This window comes from Natator depressus, chromosome 28, assembly GCF_965152275.1.
Source record: "Natator depressus isolate rNatDep1 chromosome 28, rNatDep2.hap1, whole genome shotgun sequence".
In the NCBI taxonomy this organism is placed as follows: domain Eukaryota; kingdom Metazoa; phylum Chordata; order Testudines; family Cheloniidae; genus Natator; species Natator depressus.
The window spans coordinates 13,015,249-13,039,578 of NC_134261.1; the positions used below are offsets into that span (position 1 = coordinate 13,015,249).

Here is a 24,330-nt window from a genome sequence, read left to right on the forward strand (position 1 = left end):
AGCTGCAGTTTAGGAACCAGGTAATGCAATAGATGGTCCAGCACGTTGGGCTAGCAGGCTTGTCAGGTACAGGGAGACTAGTGAAGGCTGCATAGCCTGTCGACGTTGTGATTCATTCCCCAGAGGGGATCAGTGCTGGGATCCTGGCACTCAGTCTCTCTGAGGCTACGTCTACACAGGCAGAGTTACAGCGCTGGCAGTTACAAGTGCCGCTCAGAGAGCGCTGAAGGGTAACTGCTATTGTGTGTTCACACTGTCAGCTGCCTGCGCAATAGCGTGTTCACACTTGTGGCACTTGCAGAGGTGTTCAGAGCGGTGCACTCTGGGCAGCTATCCCACTGAGCATCGCTTCCTTTTCTGCCGCTAAGAGCTGTGGGAAGGCAGAGGGGGTTGCGGGGCATCCTGGGTCCTGTCCCAATGCCCCATGATGCATTGCTTCGCATCACAGTAATCCCTGTGCTTCCATCTGCATTTGGTACCATCTTTCAACGGTTTGTGTACTGCATGCCCTGCCTCTTTCAGGCTGCAGGAATGGATCCCGCACTGTTGACCAAGATGATGCTCACTCTCACTAACACGTCACGAGTGGCAGTGGTGTTATTCCTTAAGCTACAAAGGCAAGAGGAGTTCGACATTGATCTCTCCACTCAAATAGCTACACATGAGATTGCTTGCGGCATTCACAGAGGTGCTGACCACAGTGGAGTGCCGCTTTTGGGCTTGGTAAACAAGCAGTGAGTGGTGGGATCACGTCGTCATGCACATGTGGGATGACGAGCAGTGGCTGCAGAGCTTTTGGATGAGGAAAGCCATATTCATGGGACTGTGTGATGAGCTCACCCCAACTCTGGAGCACAAGGACAAGAGAACGAGAGCTGCCCTGTCATTGGAGAAGAGCATGGCAATTGCACTGTGGAAGCTGGCTACTCCAGACTGCGAGCAGTCGCTAACCAGTTTGGAGTGGGAAAGTCGACCATTGGACATGCGTTGATGGAAGTGTGCAGGGCCATTAATTGCATCATGCTCCGAAAGACACTGACCCTGGGCAACGTGCGTGACATTGCAGATGGCTTTGCACAAATGGGCTTCCCTAACTGCAGAGGAGTGACATATTCCAATTCTGGCACCAGACCACCTAGCCACCGAGTACATTGTTAGGAACGGGTATTTCTCTATGGTTCTCCAGGTGCTTGTGGATCACCGTGGGCATTTCAGAGAGCTGAAGCCATTCTGTACAGTTTCAGGTTTTTTTTCTACTTAAGTAGATCCTTCTTAAGTAAGGCTGGTCCAGAAAGGTGCATGCATCTTTTGGAACACTGGCCCGTTCAGGAAGCTGCAAGAAGGGACTTTCTTCTGGTATCAGAAGATCACTGTAGGGGAATTCGAAATGGCCATTGTGATCCTGGGAAACCCCACCTACCCCTTAATGCTGTGGCTTATGAAGCCATACACGGGGCACCTTGACAAATGGGGGGAGGGACAGCTTAGTGGTTTAAGCATTGGCCTGCTAAACCCAGGGTTGTGAGTTCAATCCTCGAGGGGACCATTTAGGGATTTGGGGCAAAAATTGGGGCTTGGCCCTGCTTTGAGCAGAGGGTTGGACTAAATGACCCCCTGAGGTCCCTTCCAACCCTGATATTCTGTGATTCTATGAACAGCAAGGAATTGTTCAACAGGCTGAGCAAGTGCAGAATGACTGTTGAGTGTGCTTTCAGCTGTTTAAAGGCCCTCTAGTGCTGCCTATACGGGAGGCGGGACCTGGCCGATGACAACATTCCTATGCTTATAGCCACATGCTGTACGCACCATAATATTTGTGAAGGGAAGGGTGAAAGCTTCACTCAGGGCTGGACCGCTGAGGCTCAGTGCCTGGAGGCTGAATTTGAACAGCCAGAGACCAGGGCTATTAGAGGGGCACAGCGTGGTTCCAAAAGGATCAGGGATGGCTTGAGGCAGGAATTTGAAGCTGAAAGCCACTAACATTTGTTGCTATGCACGGGTGTGCAATGCTAGGAGGTGACTGTGATTGGTGCAGACGATGCACCATGAAGGCTTAAGAAAATTGCCCGTTGCTTTGCAGGGCTCTGTTTGCTTTTAATTAATGGAATAAAGGTTGCTTTCAAAGCAAAACTATTCTTTTATTAAAAAACAACAACCGGAGGAGAGACACAAACAAACAAACAAACAACAGAAATAAGGACTGTGGGGAGTGGGAGAAGGGAGGGTCCCATGAGGAAGAGGGGTCCTGGGACAGTTAAAAATTTGTGTATGTCCAGGTATCATATGCAACCTTACCCTTTGGAGTAAAGTGCAGTGGGCACTGTACTTCAGCAGGAATAAACTGCAGAAGGACGGGTGTTGAGTGCACTGGGTACGGGGCGCCTGCAGGGCTGGACTGTGATGGGGAAGGAGTGGAATGCAGTGGGTACAGACTGGAGCCAGGATGTTGATAAGAGTGTGTTGGCATTATCGGGGGGAGGGGGGGTGCATGGGAAAGTGGCTGCAGGGGAGGGCGGGCGGGCGCAGAGCTGCTCAGTTTTCAGTGCTCGTAGCACTTGGAGAATGTCCGCTTGGCACTCCATAAAGACTAAGAGCTGCTCCATGGCTTCATTCTGGTGCACCCCGTTCTCCTTTCGGTCCCTTTTCTTGCTGTTCGGCCACGCCTTCAACTCTTGTTTTTTGGCTGCGGAGTGCATCATGACATCATGCAGAAAGTTCTCTTTAGTTCTTCAGGGCTGCTTTCTAAATCTCTGTAGCCGTTCAGCTGGTGATAAGAAGGAGGCTGGGCTCCCAAGGTCTTATCTGTGAAGCCAAAATGCAACATTTTGCAGAAACAGTATTGTTTGCAACACACAGATGACTGATTCAGTGATTTAAAAACACAGCCACTATTCACATACTTATCAGTAACTGGCTGACCCCAAGCAAGCACACATGAGCCACAAGAACCCCAAAATGGTAACAGCAGGGGCAGGGCAAATCACTGTTCCAGGACCATACCGTACACTGGGTATGTGGCTCTTAGGGAGAGACAGCAATGGTGGGGGGCGGGGGGGCTCATAGTCATTCCTGTGCCCACATTTTCCATAGGCTGTGTTCATTATAGAAGATATCTCATTGAAGACGGCAAGCAGGAAATCAAGGGAGGGTCTTCTCCAAGACTGCGGCTTCCGCCCTGGCTTGTATGTCATATGCCTGTGTGCAGCAATGGTCTCCCATGACCCCCCCTGTGACAGCAGAGTGGCACAGGAAAGTTACCCTTAATGGGGCAAGAAACAAAGCAGAAGTGAGGGAGTCAATCAACACCCTGTTCTGCTGCTCAGACTGGGCATGTGGTGGTACACACATCATACAGACACAGGCCTGCTATCTGCAACCCTCCTGCCCCCAACAACTCACTTCAGCAATTCCCAAAATCAAAGCCATTTACCAGGGGCCTCCTCTCCTGTTTGCGCGTTGCCAAGCTCCGACAGCTGAGACTGGCTAGCCTCCTCTGGGGCAGAGAAGAACTCCTTGCTTCATGCATCTCTGGCCTCTGAGTCCTACTCTGCCTCTGGATCCTGCTCGGCCTCCATATCCTCATCCAAGATTTCCTCCTTTTGGCTCGGTCCACTCTCAACTGGCACACAAGTCACAGAAGTATTCACAGTAGCCTTCATAGTGGAGATGAGGTCACAACTGAGTATCGCATCCAATTCTTTGTAATACCAGCAGCTCATGGGTGCATCATTGGAGTGGTGGTTTGCCTCCTGCTCCTTGTGGTAGGCATTTCACAGCTCCTTCACTTTGACCCTGCACTGCAGTGTGTCCCAGTCATGGTCCCTTTCTCTGATGAATTGTGAAATCTATCCATAGGTATCATAATTCCTATGGCTGGAGCGCAGCTGGGACTGGACAGCCTCCTCTCCCCAAATGCCGATGAGGTTCAGCAGCTCATCATTGCTCCAAGCGGGGGACAGCCTGGGGCGTGGAACAGGCCTGGTGACCTGGAAAGATGGGCTGAGGCCACTGCATGTGTCACCAAGCAAACGGAAGGGGACTTTCAAATTTCCCAAGGAATTTCAGGGGTGGAGTTCACAGTTGGTCACTGATGGCAGTGCAGTAGAGTTCAAACAGATGACCAGAGAGGCAAGAACAGGGATTGTGGGACCCCTCCCAAAGGCCAATAGCAGCGCTGTAATCAACCAGGGTGTCTGCACCGGCACCATGGCGCTGTAGCCCCAGCCCAGAAAGCTCTACGCCTCTCATCGGGGTGGCTTTTTTACAGTGCTGCAACTGTGCAGTTTCTGTGCACTAAGTGGCTTGGCGGTGCGTACACCTCAGAAGTTACACCACAGAAAGCTCCTTTCCTGTGCAGAAACTTGCCAGTGTATACAAGGCCATAGATGGCTTACATAAGAACGCAAGACTGGTCACACTAGGTCAGACCAATGGTCCATCTAGACCAGTGTGCTGTCTGAGAATGACTAGTGCCAGGTGTGTCAGAGGGAATGAACAGAACAGGCTTGTTGACCTACAAGATGAAGGTCTGTCACCCTTACCTTTAATATTATTGTGGTCAATTCCTACTTATCCTATCTTACCAGCCCTTCCCCCGAGGTTACTGGGCAAATCAGGTGTGAACCACTGCTCTGATACAGACCTGTCTCAATCCAGCTGAATTGAGGCAGTCTTTGGGCCAATGTCAGTTTGTAAAAGGCCTGCTTCACCCAGCAGGTTTCTCAAAGTATCTGTTGCTGTGAATCGCATGTACTGTGGAAGTGAACCCCAAAGATATCAACAATGAAAGAAACACAAGGCCAGTTCTGAGTAGGTTTCCAAAGCCAGGCCTGAGGGTTAAATAGCTGTACTCAAAAGGAAAAGAGCCTCAACACCTATAAAAAGAATTGGTTGGTTCCACATCTTCGCTCAAGTAATTTTCCTCTTAACAGAAGATTTATTTTAAAATTTATCAAGGTTTTAATCAGGAAAAGTCAACATGGATTCACCAATGGCAAGTCATGCCTGACCAACCTATTGCCTTCTAAGAGGTGATAACTGGCTCTGTAGATATGGAGAAAGAAGTGGATGTGATATATCTTGACTTTAGCAAAGGTTTTGGTACCGTCTCTCACAGTATTCTTGCCAGCAAGTTAAAGAAGTTTGGATTGGATGAATGGACTATAAAGTGGATAATAAGCTAGCTATATTGTCGGGCTCAATGGGTAAGGATGAATGGCTCAAGTCTAGCTGGCAGACAGGAATGCCCCAGGAGTCGGTCCTGAGGCTGGTTTTGTTCAACATCTTTATTAATGATCTGGATGATGGGATAGATTAGACCCTCAGCAAGTTCGCAGATGACACTAAGCTGGGGGAATAGGGAGATATGCTGGAGGGTAAGGACAGGGTCCAGAATGACCTAGACAAATTGGAAGATTGAGCCAAAAGAAATCCGATTAAATTCTACGAGGACAAGTGTGGGGAGGGGGAGGTATAGCACAGTGGTTTGAGCATTGGCCTGCTAAACCCAGGGTTTTGAGTTCAATCCTTGAGGGGGCCGTTCAGCAATCTTGGGCAAAAATTGGGGATTGGTCCTGCTTTGAGGAGGGGGTTGGACTAGATGACCTCCTGAAGTCCCTTCCAATCCTGCTATTCTATGATTGTAAGTGCAGAGTGCTGCACTTCGGACGGAAGAATCCTATGAACAGCTACAGGCTGGGAACTGACTGGCTAAGTAGCAGTTCTGCAGAAAATGACCTTAGGGAATATAGTGGATCAGAAGCTGGATATGAGTCAGCAGTGTGCCCTTGTTTCCAAGAAGACTAATGGCGTATTGGGCTGCATTAGTAGGACCACTGCCAGCAGACCGAGGGAATTGATTATTCCCCTCTATTTGGCACTGGTGAAGCCACATCAAGAGTATTGCGTCCAGTTTTGGGTCCCCCACTACAGAAAGGATGTGGACAAATTGGAGAGAGTCCAGCAGAGGGCAACAAAAATGATCAGGGGCTGGGGCACCTGACTTATGAGGAGTGGCTGAGGGAACTGGGCTTATTTAGTCTGCAGAAGAATGAGGGGGGATTTGATAGCAACTACTTGAAGGGGTGTTCCAGAGAGGATGGTGCTTGGATATTCTTGTTCTGTCATATGCTACCACTGAGGACCAGTGGTCTCAAGTTGCAGAGGGGGAGGTCTGGGTTGGATATTAGCAAACACTATTTCACTAGGAGGGTGGTGAAGCACTGGAATGGGTTCCCTAGGGAGGTGGTGGAATCTCCATTCTGAGAGGTTTTTAAGGCCCAGCTTGACAAAGCCCTGGCTCGGATGATTAAGTTGGTGTTGGGCCTGCTTTAAGCAGGGGGTTGGACTAGATGACCTCTTGAGGTCTCTTCCAACCCTAATCTTCTATGATTCTAAGAGTCTCTCTATGCTTCATGAAACTTTGGATCCAAATGGTAAAAGACAGTTGTGCCCAGTTTAATCATGGCATCCTTTAGGAGTGTGATCAATGCCACTTAACTAGGGAGCAGGGTTCTCAACATAGTTTACCTGGGCCACAGGTCACCATAGCGTCCATCTCTGGGGTGAAAATCAACCACTAGTACGTGCAATTTCTACCTGAGTTCTTGTCATATCTTTGACCTTCCTTGGAGTAATTTACACTTCTCTGGCGCAGAATTCTTCACCTAGCGTACAACATATCAGTAGCGATAGTGAGGTATAACTCCCCCAAATATGCCCTTTTTTTTCTTTAATCTGGTGGCACAGATTTAAATTAGGGACTAAATACAGGTGCTGCTTAGAATCCCTGTAAGACACCAAATGTCAGGTATCTATTAAAAATAGGTACCTTTCTGCAGGTTATCACATTCAACATGGATTTCATTTTCTACACGTTTGCAGGATCTCCCAGGGGTGAGGTGAACAGAAATGTCACTTCCATTTTTCCCACCTCTACCTAGATAGGGATTGCATTTCCCAAATAATAGGCAACATGCACCTGATTAGGAAGGAGATATCTTCAGGAGCGAGGTCCTTCAGAGCCTGGACAGAACTGCTTTGGGAGCCAAATGCATGGGTATTTTGCTTAGTTACAAGTCATTTACTAAGGAATCCTCTTCCCAGCCCTTTAGACGAAATACTGACCTAACCAATTCAACAGCAGGAGGACTGGGATGGTGATGGGGAATAAGGGGATCCCTCCACCTTAACCTATGTTCTTCTGTTGTTACAGAGAATGAAATGACATTTTTCCTTATCCCTGCCCTTTGTTATAGTTCAATATATTTTAAGTGAGGAAAATGGTAGTAAAGATATCTGCTCTCCAGCACAACCTGAAGTAACATCAGAGCAACTGGGAATGAAACCATTTGTTCCCCAAGGGGGAACTTGATGTCTAACATTTGCTTTGAAATGGGGCAACAGTATAACCATGATGCTCAGGGTTTGTTTAGACTAGGAAAAGTGATGGAGTTTAGGTCAGGTCAAGGGGAAAGCCAATGACAACCAGGGCACCTGAGCTGCATCTGCACTACATCTAATATTGCCTTTTCACACCAAGATCCCTAACTTGAGCAGCCAACGCCATGTACAGTCCTAGTGGATGTAAGGCACGGGTACTTTGTTGCCTCAGTGTAGCTTGTTGGGATCAAACCTCTCTCTCCCACCTGGAGATGATGAACATTCCTGGTGGGAGGGACACACACTCCTATGATTCAAAAGGAAAGGAGCTGACAGAAAAGATCACAGGACTGACCCCAAAGAAGGGTGAGCTGCAAAGGCAGAAGCAGGCAACTGATCTGGTGGAGCTGAGAAACCACAGTGAAGATGGTGCAAAAAATCACTATGTGGGAACTAGCAAATGTGATTGAAGAAAAAAAATAAAATAAAAAAAAAATCTATGGCCAGCCCTAGTCAAGGCATTTATTACAGTTCTCTCTCATGTGGATTTTCTGATGTTTAATAAGGGTTGAGCTCTGATTGAAGTTTTTCCCACACTCAGAGCATCCATAAGGTTTCTCACCCGTGTGGATTCTCTGATGTGTGGTAAGGGCTGAGCTATCACTGAAGCGTTTCCCGCACTCAGAGCATGTGTAGGGTTTCTCTCCTGTGTGAATTCTGCGATGTATGATAAGGTGTGAGTGCTGACTAAAGCTTTTCCCACAGTCAGAGCATGTGTAGGGCGTCTCTCCGGTGTGGATTTGCTGATGTCTGATAAGGGTTGAGCTAAGATTGAAGCGTTTCCCACACTCAGAGCACGCATAGGGTTTCTCACCCGTGTGGATTCTTTGATGTGTGGTAAGGGCTGAGCTATCATTGAAGCTTTTCCCGCACTCAGAGCATGCGTAGGGTGTCTCTCCTGTGTGGATTCGCTGATGTCGGATAAGGTTTGAGCTCTGATTGAAGCTTTTCCCGCACTCCGAGCAGGTGTAGGGCATCTCTCCTGTGTGGATTCTCTGATGTGTGATCAGGGATGAGCTCTGATTGAAGCTTTTCCCGCACTCCGAGCATGTGTAGAGCGTCTCCCCTGTGTGGATTTGCCGATGTCTGATGAGGTTTGAGCTCCGATTGAAGCGTTTCCCACACTCAGAGCATCCATAAGGTTTCTCCCCTGTGTGGATTCTCCGATGTCTGATTACATGTGAGCTCCAATTGAAGCATTTCCCACACTCAGAGCATCCATAAGGTTTCTCACCCGTGTGGATTCTCCAGTGAGTGATAAGGGAAGAGCTCCTATTGAAGCTTTTCCCGCACTCAGAGCACATGAACGGTCTCTCTCCACTGTGGAGTTTCTGATGTTTGAGTAGGTCAGAGGTCCCACTGAAGCTTTTCCCACACTCATGGCATGTGTAGCGTGTCTCTTCCAAGTTGATTCTCTCACGTGTAATAAGGTCTGAGTGGCTACTGAAGTTTTCCTCTGGCCTCTGCTCAGTCTCACAGGCTTTTGCTTTTTCTGGGAGTGCACAACTCCTGGAATCATTCCCTTTGGATCCTCCTGATAACGTTCCATGTGGTTCTACTTGCTCGGCATATTCCTGCTGGGGTGCCTCCTCCTCATTCTCACTCACCATCTTGTCACCTGATGGAAGACAGAGAGAATCCAGACACAGGTCATTCCCTGTGCCAGAAAGAAAGGAAATGTCAGAGAGAGGAATGGAAAAAGGGATGAATAAGCCAAAATGTGTGCGGGAGAGATCAAACCTCTCAGGAGCTGATTTTCCCCAAACCCTTTCTCAGAGGAGAGAAAAGATGGGATCAGTTCTGGGTCCACATCTCCCGAGAACACTCAGGGGAAAGCGAGATTGGGGAGGGACCTGCTGCCAGTTGTCAGTCAGGATAGGTGAGAAGCCATGAGTGACATCTGCCTAATGATTCCACATCTGCAGGGAACAATCCTGAACTTGGAAAGCTCACAAGGTCTTTGTAGGGCATCCCAAATATTTCCTGCATTCCCAAACAGTTTTTGAGTTGGTTTAACCAATTCCTCACCTGTGCAGAAAGCTCTCGGGAGCACTTCTTTCTCAGAGCCCTGGAGGTCTGGGACCCACAGCTCTTCCCCTCCTTCCAGCTGCGAGATCACATCAGGTTTGGAAACTGGAAACCCTACCGAAGGCAAAGAAAACAAAGGAGGTCAATGGAATTTGTGTGATACTTGTTACAAAGAATATACCATGGTTTTAACCCAAGCTAGTTTTTAAGCAGTAAAATCCCAAGTCCAGCTTTCTTGGCTCAAAGTGGCAGGAGAGTTATTATTCTAAATCATTACCTTAGTGCCTAAGGAGCAACTAACAGTGGGTCCCCATTGTGCTAGGCAAAGTACAAACAGAGAATAGTAGATGGCCCATGCCCTGAAGAATTTACAATCTAAACAGACAAGACAGACACAGGAGGAGGAAGGGGTAGAATCCACTGTTAGAAGACAGATATTCAGGCCTCCCTGTAAAGCCTACACTTTAAGAATTTAGGTGTATTTTTATCACTTAGCTACTTACAGGGGTATAAAAACAAAGAATCAAAATCACAGTCACCCTGTTTATGGGCCTTCTCTCACTAGGATAGTCCGAGGCCTTGTTCTTAGGCTAGGGCCTTTGGCTTAGCAGTAGGGGCAGCCATAAGTCTGGAAGTGTATGGTCACATTGTCACATCCCAAACCAGTCACATTGAAATAAGATGGTATTGGGCTGTTACGAAGATGATCCTGTCCGGATAGTGCCCATCACCACCAGATAAAGAAATGGATCTTAAGATGGTTAAAGAAAACTTAGCTTGATAGCATCCTGTCTGGCAAGAAATCACTTCATTATCAATGGTTGTGAAACCTTCATTTCTTTATGTTTTATTTTTATGGCCCCCACTTTTCTATTGTTAATCTGCCTGGTTCACTAATTGTTTCTGTCTGCTGTATAATTAATTTTGCGAGGTGGAAGTTAATTAGGGTAGTCGCAAAAAGAAAAGGAAGGAGGGCATTCCTTGAGCAGATCATGGAGGCAGGTCAAAGGCTTAGCTACCCCAGAACTGTGACATCGCAAAAGCACATTTTGAGGAATTAGGAAATCTACTGACTCAGGTGTAATGGGAGGGAGAGTATGTGGAGTAGGCTGGGGAATTAAACACAAAATTTTGGGAGCAACAGCCTCTAATTCTTCCAGAAAAGGAGAACATAAGAAACAAGAACTGGGCCACGCAACCTCAGGAGGGCCAGGCTCAAAGATCCAAGGAGCCTGGAGGGAAGACAGCTTGTGGCTGCTGCAGATGGGGAGAGGGGGGACAAGACTCTCCACACTCTCACTCCTATTGACCCCTACTCCACCCCTTCCCCAGAGCCCCCGCCCTTGCTTTTCACCTTCTCCATCCCCACTCCACCCCTTCCCCTGAGGGCTGCAGTAGGGGTTGGGTGCTCTGCACTCACCAAGCGGTGCTAAGTGGAGCAACCCAACCCTAGCCCACTCCATGCCGCCGGTGAGTGCTTGGGGGTGGTTCCCCCTACCCTTTGGCTGGGAGCCAGGGGAGCAGAGCGGTGCGGGCTGGGGCCAGGTCACTCCACTTCCCACCGCCCCATGACTGCGGGCTTGGACCTACCCTGTACTCACCGGGTGGCAGGAAGTGGAGTGACACAGCCCCAACCCACTCCGCACTGCTGGCTCCTGCTGCAGGGCATTTCCCCCCTGTCCCCCAAGGCTCCTTCTGCCCTCCTAGGGAGTCCTGGTCCAGCACCACCACCCCCTGCCCTGTGCGGGGGCTGCGTAGGGCACCAAAATGGCCAGGGACAGCCCTGATGCTTGATGCTTAATTATGGACTCCCAAAGGCCGCATATCAGTTTGGGCAGCTATTGACATTATTGCAATCAGAGTAAAGGAGCAGATACGGTATATAGTCATTCCATTACCTTAAGGAAGTGGATAAATTCCCTCTCCCAGTTACCATTTTTTCCATTTTGTCAGGTCCCTGAGACAGTGAAAACTGAAGCAGGGCCTCCCTTCTGATGGTCTCCCTTGCCCCTTGATCTTTGTTTCCAATGGTGTCCATAACTTGTAAGTATGCACAGTGCAGGACCCTCTTTACTACACTTATCTTAGTTTAATTGCTATGTGCATTGATCCTTGCCTATGATATCAATTCAAAGTCAAGTTTCTGTGTGTTTCACCAAATTTCAGTTTCTCAAGTAGCCATGGACAAGGGCAAGTTGTACCCAAATACGTAATCTTATAGGTGTAAAAATTTCCCAGCCTAAACTATCACCGTGACATCATCAACAAAGTGCCCATTTGTGCCTGGGTCCCTGTGCATAGAGATGGGGAGGTAAAATGGGGAGGGAGTAATGATGGGGAGAGGGAGGTCAAGAGATAAAATAATATTTGGGGAGAAAATGTATAATGAAGTGAAACTGAACAGAAATAAAACTGGAGTGGAGGCTCTAAAGCAACAAGACTTGGGTGGGGATTCGGGGTTAAAGGTCTGGATCCCCCACAGCTCCAGATCCCGAAACCTCTCCTCCCTTCCACTGACCCACCCAGCCTGCTTCCTAGGTGCCCTTCATCCACACTCCAATCCCCTTATTCCCAGCCATCCCCACCTCCCAGCACCTTGCGAGCTTCTTGTGTTCTCTCCTCATCTCTCACTACCTCATCCCTCCCTGCTGCTTCTTAGCTCTAACCATGCACACACCCTGTTCTGGTACTCCAGAATTATCTACTCTCCCCCCACATCTCCTTCTCTACCATGGCTCTGTACTCCTTCACACATGCGGTCCTGAATGACAACATTATACGCTGTCCTATCAAAAGAGGAGCTCATCTGATGGTCACACAAGCCACGCATGAGTCATACACCTATTTACTTAATTTAGAATTCTACAGGGGGCATATTTTCCTCTTAAAATGAGGAAAAGTCATGAAAGCTAGTTATGAATGTAGATATTAATGTATCCAATAAGGATACTTAAATGCAATTTTAAAATGACTGATGGCACCAAAAAAGCACATATCCAAAAATTATACTAGTGTGTGGGAGACAAGGCAAAAAAAGGGGGGTCAAAGAAACTTGTCAAAACTTGTGTGATGAATAAACATATAAGGTTATTACTACTCAGGTTCTTTAGAGACCCCACAGCTTCTACTAACCGAGGGGACAGGACTCCTTACCCAGCAAGACCACCGTCTCATAGTTCTGCATGACATCCCTGTCGAGGGATCTCTCAGTTGGGTCCAGTAGAGCCCCCTATTCCCTGGTGAAATATAGAGCCACCTCCTTGAAGGTCACCTGCCCCTGAAAGAGTAAGAGCCCAACACTCAGGACCTGCTGCCCCAGTCACAACCCCACTATTCACAGAACAGCAGCACCAGGTAAATGGAAGGTCCAGGAGGCACATGTTAACAGAGTCCCACCCCGACCTTGCTTAGAGCAGCCAGGAGGCATCAGAGAGTAGAAAGAGAGAACCTTTGTGCCTCCCAACTGACAGACGGAGGCAGGGTCTTCACATCTATCACATATCTATTAGCCAGAGCTTGATATAGGAGATGGGGCTATCTCTGGGGCCTGCTGGTGGCTCCCTGGTAGGAATCCCAACACTCTCCAAATAAAATATATGGAAGAAAGGGGAAGTCAAGAGTAAAATAATATAGGTTAGAAGATCAGAATTGTAGAAAATTAGTAAGGAAAACTATCCAAAATCAATGACCAAGCAATGAAAATAAGAAGGAAGTTTTACATGTATATTAAGTACAAAATTAATCCTAACAATGGTAGTGGTAAATTACTAGAGGGAAATGGCGGAATTATCAAAAATAATGCAGAAGAGGTAAAAGTGTTCAGTAAATATTTCTCTCCTGGATTTGGAGAAAAGCAGATGATGTACTCATATCATAAGATCTTGATGACGACACTCTTTCCATTCCATCAGTAACTCACAAGCCTGTTAAACAGCAGCTATTAAAGTTAGACATGTTTAAATCAGCCAGTCCAGATAACTTGTATCCAAGAGTCTGACATCGATACTGGGCAAGAGAATGGAGCAGCCGATACTGGATTTCATTAATAAAGAATTAAAGGAGCGTAATATAATTAGTACCCATGAACAAAGGTTTAGACACAATAGATCCTATCAAACTAACTGGATTTCCTTATTGGATGAGATCAAAAGTTTGGTTGCAGCTAACAGTATTGCTGTAATGTACTCCCTTGTGTAAGGCATATGACTTGGTTCAGCACAATCTGTTGACTAGAAAACTAGAAAGATACAAAATACACACGGCATCCATTAAAAACTGTGATTGTAAATGGGGAACCATGGTCGAGTGGATTTCTTTCTAGGGGGTTCCCACAAGGATTGGTTCTTGGCTCTGTGCTATTTAACATTCTTATTCATGACCTGGAAGAGAAGATAAAATAGTCACTGATAAAGTTTGCAGTTGCCACAAAGATTGGGGGGGGGGGGGGGGGTAACTAATGAAGTCTCAGTAGATTCAGGCTCCAGCACTGGGAGTCTGGGAAGTTTTCCCAGCCCTGGCTGGGGGATTATTTCCTGTTCCATAAAGAAGGGATGTTCCATTCCCAACTCCTCTGCCTTGAAATTAGGCCCTGCCTGACACTACACCCACATTCAGCATAGCGGTAAGATTATAAAATGATTAGGATATCATGATGATGCATTTTGTGCAAGATGGGTCACGTGCGGTGCCTTTGGAAAAGTTATAATTTGCTGAATGTGATTATCCTATTTGTGTGCATGGATCATGTTTGTATCTGACGTTATGGACCACATGACACGGAACTGCATTTTGGTCCCAGTAGTTTTCCACACACTGGACTAGGAACAGAGTTTGGGAAAAAAGAATTCCCATCTGATGGAAAATCTACATAAGGTGGGGTGTGACATCATCTCTTGGCCTCATTCCCCTGGGACTCTGGGAAACACCTGAGGAACAAAGACTGAACTGGGAGAAGTGCTGGTCCCAGGGTCAAGGGATTTCTAGTTTCTGTATGGAAACTTGATGGACTGCTTGTATCATCAGTCAGGGTGAGAAACTGCTAATTCAAATTCTATCCATCTACTATCTTAGGCTGGGTTAGCACAAGCTTGTTGTGCATACCTTTCCCATATCGAGGCCAAGGCAAACTATATTAATGAGCTTACATTATACAGATCCCTTTGCACGATAAGATGGTATAATTCTGGATTTATACTACAGCAGGTGTGCAAGGCTGGGGAGCTGGGAAATTGGCTGATGTCTTCTATCGGTTCTTGAGTGGGTTAGGTAAAGCACTCAGGTAGCTTAATTGGGTGTATGCTGCCCCCTGCTGTCGTGTTGGGTGATAACAGGCCCTGGAGAGGCTGGCTGAATCTGCAGCAAAGCAGTATGAGAAGGGCCAGCCCGGCTTGAGGGTTAGAGGGCACAGCAGTTCCCAGAAGCCCCCCAGACTGCACCCCAGGGATGACAACTCATCACACCCTAGATTACACAAGTCTTAGCAAGTTTGTCACATCCTGTCCCCTCCCTTTCTCCACCCTAGATATTTCCTGCCTCCCACTACCTCTAGCAGCTCCCACCCTCCTATGCCTGTACTGCTCCTTTCCCTCCAAGCAGAACCCACCACCAGCTCCCTGATAATCCCTTATCTGAGCCAGCTCCACTAGAGCTATTTCCTTCCCCCTGGGAGGATGGGATGATCTGCAGTGAAACCTGGATGTTATTCTGTAGCCTGCCAGGGTGAGAAGGATAATGTGACAGAATTCAGACAGGGGTTTTGTCCATTCCACAAGACAATTCCCCCCAGGATTTGTCCCTGCTAATGGACATTTCTAGGTTCTGCCACACTGTGAAGCACAGAGTGACCTTATTCCAGTAGAAGCGTAGCCACCTACCACAAGGGTGTAACCCTCTGAGACATGGTGAAATCCTCCCAGTTACAGAGTCTCTGTTACACTTATCAAGTTTGTGGGCATTACCAAGGTGGGAGGGGTTGAAAGTGTTTTGGAGGATAGGATTAAAATTCAAATTGATCTGGACAAACTGGAGATATGGTCTGAAGTCAACTGGATGAAAATCAATAAGGACAAATGCACAGTATTCCACTTAGGAAGGAACAATCAGTTGCACATATTCAAAATGAGAAATGACTGCCTAGGAAGGAGTACTGAGGAAAGGAATCTGGGGATCATAGTGGAGCTAAATATGAGTCAACAGTGTAACACTGGTTCAAAAAAAAGCAAACAACATTCTGGAAAGTATTAGCAGGAGTATTGTAAGCAAGACACGTGAAGTAATCCTTCCTCTCTACTCTGCACTGATTATGCCTCAGCTGGAGTACTCTGTCCTGTTCTGGGTGCCACATTTCAGGAAAGATGCGGAAAAATTGGAGAAAGTGCAGAGAAGAGCAACAAAAATGATTAAAGGTCTAGAAAACATGACCCATGAGGGCAGATTGAAAAAATTGGGGGTTTTTTGGTCTGTAGAAGACAAGACTGAGAAGGGACATGATCACAGTTTTGAAGTACATAAAAGCTTGTTAAAAGGAGGAGGGAGAAGAATTGTTCCTCCTAACTTCTGTGGAGAGGACAAGAAGCAATGGGCTTAAATTGCAAAAAGGGCGGTTTAGGTTGGACATTGGAAAAACTTCCTAACTGTCAGAGTGGTTAAGCACCAAAATAAATGGCCTAGGAAGGTTGTGAAATCTCCATCACTGGGGATTTTTAAGAGCAGTCTGGACAAACACCCATGAGGGATCGTCTAGATAATACTTAGTCCTGCCTTGAGTGCAGGGCACTGGACTAGATGACCTCTCAAGCTCCCTTCCAGTTCTATGATTCTATGAACCAAAGGCCAGAGAACAGCAGAATCAAAGGAGTCACTTTGGGAGATTCTCCCTGTCATTGTCCCCAAGGCAGCTCTCTCGGGTTTACAAAGTTATTTGATGCTCCAGCCTTTATACAGTCTGTCCTGGGAGTGCCCCCTTTCATGGGATGGGCCTAGTTTTAGCTCTTGGCAAGAGTGACACCGGGGACTTTGAGACTTGGCCTTCTTGCCTCAGCACACCTTGTTTCTTTCTGTGGCTCCCCAGTGAGTCCAAAGGAGTAGATCCTCCTGACTGTGAACATAAGAACAGCCCACTGAGTCAGACCAATGGTCCATCTAGCTCAGTGCCCAATGCCAGGTGCTTCAGAGGGAATGAACAGAGCAGGGAATCATCAAGTGATCCATCGCCTGTCACCCATTCCCAGTTTCTGGCAAACAGAGGCTAGAGACACCAACCCTGCCCCATTCTGCCTGTGACACCAGCAAATGAGGTGTTGGGGGCTTTTGAAAGATCTAAGTCTTAATTTAACATGGACAAACGCAGAGCTGGAATCAGTCTGGCTCACCTGTGTAGTTATTGGGGATGAGAATTATAACAGGGATGAGAATTATAACAATGTGTTTAGTGTTTAGACTTTATTGAATGCTTGTGAGTTGCTGCCTGGGTTAATATCTGACTTGCTGCATTGTGAGCCTCTGTGGCTCTGTAAATCACCAGACAGGAGAGAGACTTTACCTATGTGAAGTGCTGATTGCCAACAGAGTGCATTACACTCCGCCTGGCAGGAAAGGTCCAGCAACACCAGACTATTATGGGATATTAAAGATGTGCTCTTGACTTCCCATTAGCTGAGTTCCCAGAAGCTCAGCGCACATGGCAGGAAGGGGATAAAAAAACCCCTACAGAAGGAACTGATGTGTATGCTGCTTGGACTCTGAGGGGCAAAGTTTCTAGGCATAAGCAAGAGATCCCCAGCTCCTTAGCCTGGGTTAGTCCTAAAGAATATGTAGAGCTTGCTTATTAGAGAAGCTTCTATTACCTTTTGAAATTTAAGACTGTAACACGTCTGCATCTGCTTTAACTTTGTAAACAACTCTCATTTCCTTTTAAATAAATCTTAATACAGGTTATTACAGGACTGGCTACAAGCATTGTCTTTGTTGTGAGATCTAAGATTCTGTTCACCAAAGGAAGTGACTGGTCCTTTGGGACCGGCAGTAACCTGAACATTTCTGTGATTCATGGCGTAAGGCAGTAGTTCTCAACCATGGGTCTGGGGCCCGCTGTGGGGCCGTGAGCAAGTTTCAGGGGGGCTGCCAAGCAAGGCCAGCATTAGACTCGCCGATGCCCAGGGCAGAAAGCTGAAGTCCCAACGCATGGGGCTGAAGTCCAGTGCCCTGAGCCCCACCACAAGGGGCTGAAGCCAAAGGCTAAGCAATGTAGCTTTGTGGGGCTCCCTGTGGCATGGGGCCCCAGGCAGTTGTCCTGCTTGCTATCCCCTAACGCCAGCCCTCACTTTTGTATGCGGAAAACCAGTTATTGTGGCCCACGTGGGCTGGGGAGTTTTTATACCATGTTGGGGGGGCCTCAGAAAGAAGAAGGTTGAGAACCCCTGGCGTTAGGGTGTGATGATGCTGCCCATGGGAGCCAGCTGAGATCACTCAATTAGGGTGAACTGCAAACAGACTGGGGCAGACAAACCCCAAAAGCTGGTGGATATTCCAATACTTAGATAGACCCAGCCAGCACATGACAGCTTCCATAGTACCTCCCTGGTTACTCAGAAGTTCAAACAACGCAGTTCCCTTAAAGTATCCAGCCTCAGGCCTCCATCCAGACACACATGTCAAATATGTGATGATGGTTACTGAAAATCTTATTTCATCATATCAAAGAAAAGGTTCTTCGAACCCTAAAGGATCAGCCACATACCCAGGTCCAATGATAACTTAGATCTTACCCAAAATATACGCTGATAGTCAATTCTTGTTAACTAAACTAAAATGTATTAAAAAAGAAAAGAGAGAGTGTTGGTTAAAAGATCAATATACGTACAGACTTGAGCTCAACTTCTTGAGGTCCAGATACATAGCAGAGATGAGCTTGTATTTGCCAAACGTCCTTTTAGAAACAGTCCATCAGTTCTAGTCCGATGTCCATATTCAGGGTGACTCCAGGCAATGACTGGGGATCTCAATCCTTATGGCTTAAGGTTTCCCCCTCTTGAAAGCCAAAGCAGATCTGAGATGAAGAAGGATCCTGTCCCAAGGTTTTTATACATTTCCTGCAGCCTTTTCGCCTGAGAAAACATTAGGATTAGTTTTCCTTCTCCCAAATATCATGGCAAGTAGCAAAGGGTTGGGCTGTAGCCCACGGAAGCTTACACTCTAATAAATTTGTTAGTCTCTAAGGTGCCACAAGTCCTCCTGTTCTTTTTGCAGATACAGACTAACACGGCTGCTCCTCTGAAACCATCCATTAAACAGTTCGGATACGGGTTAGTGATGGGCCCGGAGCTCAGCCAGGGTCCCTGTAGCCCCCGGCCCGACAAGGTCCCCGCTCTCTCGGGGTGCGGGCAGTCCCTGGCGCAGCGAGGGCCCCAAACTCGGTCAGGGTCTGGGCAGGGCCCGGCACGCGGGGGGGACCTGATCTCAGTCCGACACCTGGGGGGAAAGCGGGAAGACTGCCAAGGATTCGCTGTCGGTATTTCAGGAGGGAGGAGAAAACGGGGCACGAAGGACACGTCCCTGCAGGGAAAATGGGGGGCAGGGGACACCCCAGACCGGAGACCTGAACCGGCCACGGGCGAAGGGGGGAGGAAACGGGGTACGGGGGGGGGCAGAGCCCGTCTCAGGGAGGTGGGGGAAGGGGGGGGTCACCCGGGCTGCTGCTCGCTGCTGTGCGGAGAGAAAGGGGGCAGGGCGGGAGCGGGGGGGGCCCCGGGGGGGGCAGCGGTAAATCCGAGGGGATCTCAGCCCCCCCCCTTTCCCTCCCCGCTCCCCGGGGGGGCCCGGCTCCTCCCCCCCCGCCACGTCCGGGCTGCGCCGAGATTTCCCCCTCCGCCCCCGGTCTCCCCCCACCCCCGTTTTCCTGGCCCCCCGGTCTCCCCCCGGCCCGGCCCCCCCGGGGGGCAGATCCCGGCGCTGCGGGAGGCCGGGTCCCCCCCCCGGACACGGGGCAGAGTCACCGCCCGGCCCCGCCCCCGGGGCTCGCTCCGGTACCTGGACGCTGCAGCGCCGCAGCGGGGGGGGGCGGGCGGGCCCCAGGGCGGCTCCGGGGGGAGCGGGGCCCGGGCCGGGCACGGGGGGGTTAACGAAGGTCTCGCGCCCACCCCCGCCGCGATCTGCGCATGCCCAGAGCTCCAACGGCTCCCCGGCCCCGCGGCAGCCCAGCCCGGCTCCGCCTCCCCCATCCGACGTCACGTCCGGTCCCGGGAGAGTCAGGCACTACATCTCCCAGCCTGCCCCGGGGCCCGCTTCCGCCTCCTGCGGCCCAGGGCAGGGCGGGCCCCGGCGTCAGCCTGACCCCGCCCCCCGGCCCCGCCCCCCGCCGGCGCCTTCCCGCGCCTCAGGCGAACTCTCGTGTCCCCGCGTCCCGCCCGCTGGGGATCGAACCAACCGCCCCCCGGCCCCGCCCCGCGTCCAACCGTCCGGCCCCCCCCCGGGTCCAACCGTCCGGCCCCGCCCCCGGGTCCAACCGCTCCCCCGGCCCCGCCCCCGGGTCCAACCGTCCTCTCGGCCCCGCCCCCCGCCCGGCCCGGCGTGTTTGGCGGCTGAACCTGTGTCCACACCCGGCAGCTTTTGCCAGCGAGCTCCCCGGTCGCGGCGGGGGAGACGCGGTCCGGCGGCCGAGAGTCCCCGTCCTGAGCGCGGGTCCGGGGGCGGGGCTCGAGCCGGGCGGCTCCGCGCCCCGAGGGGGGCGACGGACAAAGCCCGGTGTCCTGTGGCTTCACCCGCGCCGTGTGGGGCGCCCCACCGACACCCTGCCGGGGGCCGGGGGCCAGAGCCCTGTCCTTGCCCCCGGGGCTGCGGAGGACAGCGGGCCGCTTTCGGGGCCAGCCCTTCCCCCGGGGGCTTCTGTGATGAGATGTCCATATACATTTATCAGAAAGATGATGGACACATGAGGCCATTGCTAGGTTTTTTGTTTTTGTTAAAAACATCTGCAACCAGTTATTTTTATGGGTAGTCAGACCGCTTTCCTTTTGAGAAGGCCAGATATTAAAGCATAGCCATTGAACCATTAGGCCAGGCTGTGGAGACGTCCTCAAAACTGGCCTTAGTTTTCTTTCATTTTTATCTTTGGGGTTCACACATCTACCCTGAATGTGGTTTTCATGAACAGATACTTTAAGAAAACTGCTGGATTAGGGAAGAATTTTTCAAAATGATGTTAGCCCAAAGTTTGCCTCATTCCAACTGCATTGGCTCATGTTGTTGGTATCCCAGGCATACTTCACCCTGATTTGCCCAGAGATCCAGGGGACGCACCATAAGGTGGAGTAAGCTGGAATTGTCAACCATAAAGACCATGATACAGGCTGAACTCTTTCACCTTTCCAGTCAACAAGTTCTCTAAGAAAGATTGATCCTCTCTGGGGAAGGAAGTCATGTCATCAGTGACAGGCTTTGCAGCCTTTTCCATCTCCCTGTACTTGAGAAAACCCAGCAGTGGGGAGTGCTGGCCCAGCTGCCCAATCACTTGGTTTCTTGACTACAGCTGCTGCCCCTACTGTACGTGAGTACGAACAAGCCGAGAGCTGGAGACTTCCAACCCCTCGTCATTTCAGTGTTCCTTGTCCCATTTTCTATCTTTCCTTTTATGGACTGGTAGATGTCCTGGCTTTCCTTTCATAGTAGGGTGTGACTGTGGCTCAGTGTGTGCGCACCAGTGTTGTTCACCTGTGGAATGCACACAGGGAACGCACCAGATAGAATACTTCTCCAAATCTAAATGTCCCTCAAACTCTGCCCTCTGAAATGCTTGAATGTGTCCTCCCCATTCTGTGAAGTCTGAAGAAACTAAACTGTTAACTGTAAACTATTCAGTGACAAGCTGTTAAATTTCTGCTTATTAAAGCCCCAGTGAGGTCTCTATCTGGGTAGGAGGGGGAAGGAGAAGGGTTTAGCAATCATGAAATCTAAGGAGGAAGATTTAATTGGCTTCGGGGTTGTAGCTTAAACATGAAAAATGTTTTGGTTTCAATGTTGAAATATCCAACTGCCTTAGTGTGGATTGCACTGCCTGTGGGTGATGGGGTCCCCAGGGTGAAACCTGAACTGCGGGGACTTCTGAGCCCTCCAAACCTACCCACCTGGGCTGCCTCACACTCTGATGCTGATGTCAAGCCTCAAGCCTTTGACAGGCACTGGACGTACACAGCCATCCACAGACAGGGACACACCCAGTTGTGTTACACGAATGATCTCCCAGCCACTCATGAACCATCAATGGGTTCCAGACAATTCTCCCCAGCCTTGCACCCCAGAACTGTCCCATTTTGCACTGGTCAGAAGCCTGGCTACTGTAAGTTCATTACCTAGTTTGCCACTTTGTCAAAGGAAAGTGGACATGACCCAGCCTTTGTAACCTGAGCAGATTTCTCAAGCACTTTAGACTTTAGGGGTGGGCAAACTTTTTGGCCTGAGGGCCACATCGGGGTTGTGAAATGGTATGGAGGGCCCGGTAGGGAAGCCTGGCCCTCGCCACCCTCCAGAGTTCCTTCCCCACTCTGAACTCTGGGGTACAGGTGTGGGGACCCACATGAAAGACCCCCTAAGCTTATTCTTACCAGCTTAGGTTAAAACTTTCCGAAGGCACAGATTCCTTTCTTGCCTTGGGATCGCTGCCACCACCAAGTGGTTTAATAGACTTTCAGGGAAAGGACCACTTGTAGGAGTCCTATTCCCCAAAAATATTCCCCCAAGTCTACACCCCCTTTCCTGGGGAAGGCTTGAGCATATATCCTCACCAATTGGTTACAAAGGGACTACAGACCCAAACCCCTGGGTCTTAGAACAATGGAAAAATCAGTCAGGTTCTTAAAAAGAAGGATTTTATTTAAAAAGAAAAAGGTAAAAGAACCACCTCTGTAAACTTAGGCTGGTAGTTAACCTTACAGAGTAGCAGAAAATTCGAAGAGCACAGAGGAAGCCCCTCTAGCCTTAGTTTCAAAGTTACAACAAAACAGGGATAAACCTCCCTCTAGCAAAGGGAAAAATTCACAAATTGAGAAAACTAAGGTAAACTAATACGCCTTGTCTGGCTGTTACTTACAAGTTTGAAATATGAGAGGCTTGTTCAGAAAGATTTGGAGAACATGGATTGATGTCCGGTCCCAATTAGTCCCAAGAGTGAACAGCCACAGAAACAAAGAACCCAAAACAAAACCTCTCCCCCCCACCACATTTGAAAGTACTTTTTGTCCCCATTGGTTCCTTTGGTCAGGTGCCAACCAGTTTACTTGAGCTTCTTAAACCATTACAGGTAAGGAGAAATTTAGGCTACCCCTATGCTTATGACACCCCCGACACACTTCCTGCCCCCTGACTGCCCCCCTCAGAAACCCCAACCCATCCAGCGCCCCTGCTCCTTGTCCCCTGACTGCCCCCTCCTGGGACCCCACCCCCATCCAACTCCTCCCCCCCCCACATTCCCTGTCCCCTAGCTGCCCTGACCCCTATCCACACCCCGACAGGCCCCCCGGGACTCCCACGCCTACCCAACCCCATTCCCCATCCACTAGACTGCCCCCACAGAACCTCCATCAATTCAACCACCCCCTGCTCCCTTTCCCCTGACCAACCCTCAGGACCTCCCTCCCCAAACCGCCCCTTGGGACCTCACCCCTTATCCAACCGCCCAATGCTCCCTGTCCCCTGACTGCCCCCCAATACCCTCTGCCCCTTATCCCAATCCCCCTGCTCCCCACCCCTTTACCATGCTGCTCAGAGTGGCAGGACAGGCTTATTAGAAAGTCTGGGTGGGCGCAAGCCGTGCTGCTGGCAGGAGCGGCGGGCCAGAGCGCTCCCCACACAGCGGTGGCGTCGCTGCGTGGGAGGGGCCGGGCATGAACCTCAGTAGCCGGGAGCTCAGGGGCTGGGCAGGACAGTCCTGTGGGCCGGATGTGGCCTGCGGGCCATATTTTGCCCACCTTTGCTTAAGACAAACTCCTGGTAAGGATAAAACATTAAAATAAGTTTGTTAACTATAGAAAGATAGATTTTAAGTGATTATAATTGGTAAGCATAAAGGTCAAAGTTAGTTATCCTAAGAAATAAAAATAGAAACACCCATTGTAAATCTAAACTTTTATTCTAAGCAAGAGTTGGCTCAAACAGCTTTTCTCACCCTGACAGCTGGTGCGAGCAGGTAACAGTTCCTCAGTACACAGACTGGCCCCTTTTTCAGCCTGGAACCAAACTCCCCAGTTCAGTCTTTGTCTTCCAGACGTCCCTCCAGATGTTGAGATGGGAGGGAGGCGAGAGCCCAAGCGACGATGTCTCTCCCTCTCTCTTTATACCTTCTTCCAGCTTGCTAGAAAGATCCTTCTTGTGACCTGTGTTAATCCACCCCCGTGGCATACATGCCTTCTCCAAGTGTTCTCTGCGCTAGTGGATGGTTGGTTGATGAGCCATTGGTGCCCTCTGGCTGTAGATGGCGGCTACTTTGTCGTAACTGAAAGGCTTGTTGTGGGTGTTCCCAACAGCTTAACATTTCTCAGTAACACATGTAGCAATGCTTCAAACAACCCAACAAGACATTAATGTTGAACAGATTAGGGCTTTCAAAATGATACCTCCCAAGGCATACTTTGTACAAAGCATATCGCAATCCTATCCCCACGGTAACTATGGGGGTGCCAGGGTGTTGCTTTTGGATCCAGAGTGCCACACCTCCCCCTTAGTTTACCACAGGAGTGTTAGTCACTGTCTGATGCGGAGGCAGTGTGACCAAGGTTCTTATTAGGTTTTCACCATAGAACTCCCAGTGTTGCTAAACCTGGTAGTGTTTCCCACATGTGCTCTTGCAAAGTTCTGTGTATCTTTTAACACTTT

At 49.4% G+C, this 24,330-nt stretch overlaps 1 protein-coding gene across 2 annotated transcripts in view; it reads right to left on the reverse strand.

Moving 5' to 3' along the window:
- Positions 1 to 18,687, reverse strand: part of LOC141978909 (uncharacterized) — a 43,820-nt gene extending 25,133 nt beyond the window's left edge. The window contains exons 1-5 of one of the 2 annotated variants that reach the window (XR_012636443.1): positions 18,329 to 18,687; positions 12,622 to 12,745; positions 9,469 to 9,582; positions 3,431 to 9,097; positions 1,886 to 2,802 (exon numbers count right to left, since the gene is read on the reverse strand). Coding sequence is in view for 1 of the 2 variants with exons in the window: in XM_074941283.1 (XP_074797384.1) it covers positions 7,923 to 9,097; positions 9,469 to 9,582; positions 12,622 to 12,652 (1,320 nt within the window). In the remaining variant the exon portion in view is untranslated. Of the gene's footprint in view, positions 1 to 1,885; positions 2,803 to 3,430; positions 9,098 to 9,468; positions 9,583 to 12,621; positions 12,746 to 18,328 lie in introns of those variants that run through there. The other variant, XM_074941283.1, reaches the window with a different exon arrangement.
- Between the last annotated feature and the right edge of the window lie 5,643 nt (positions 18,688 to 24,330).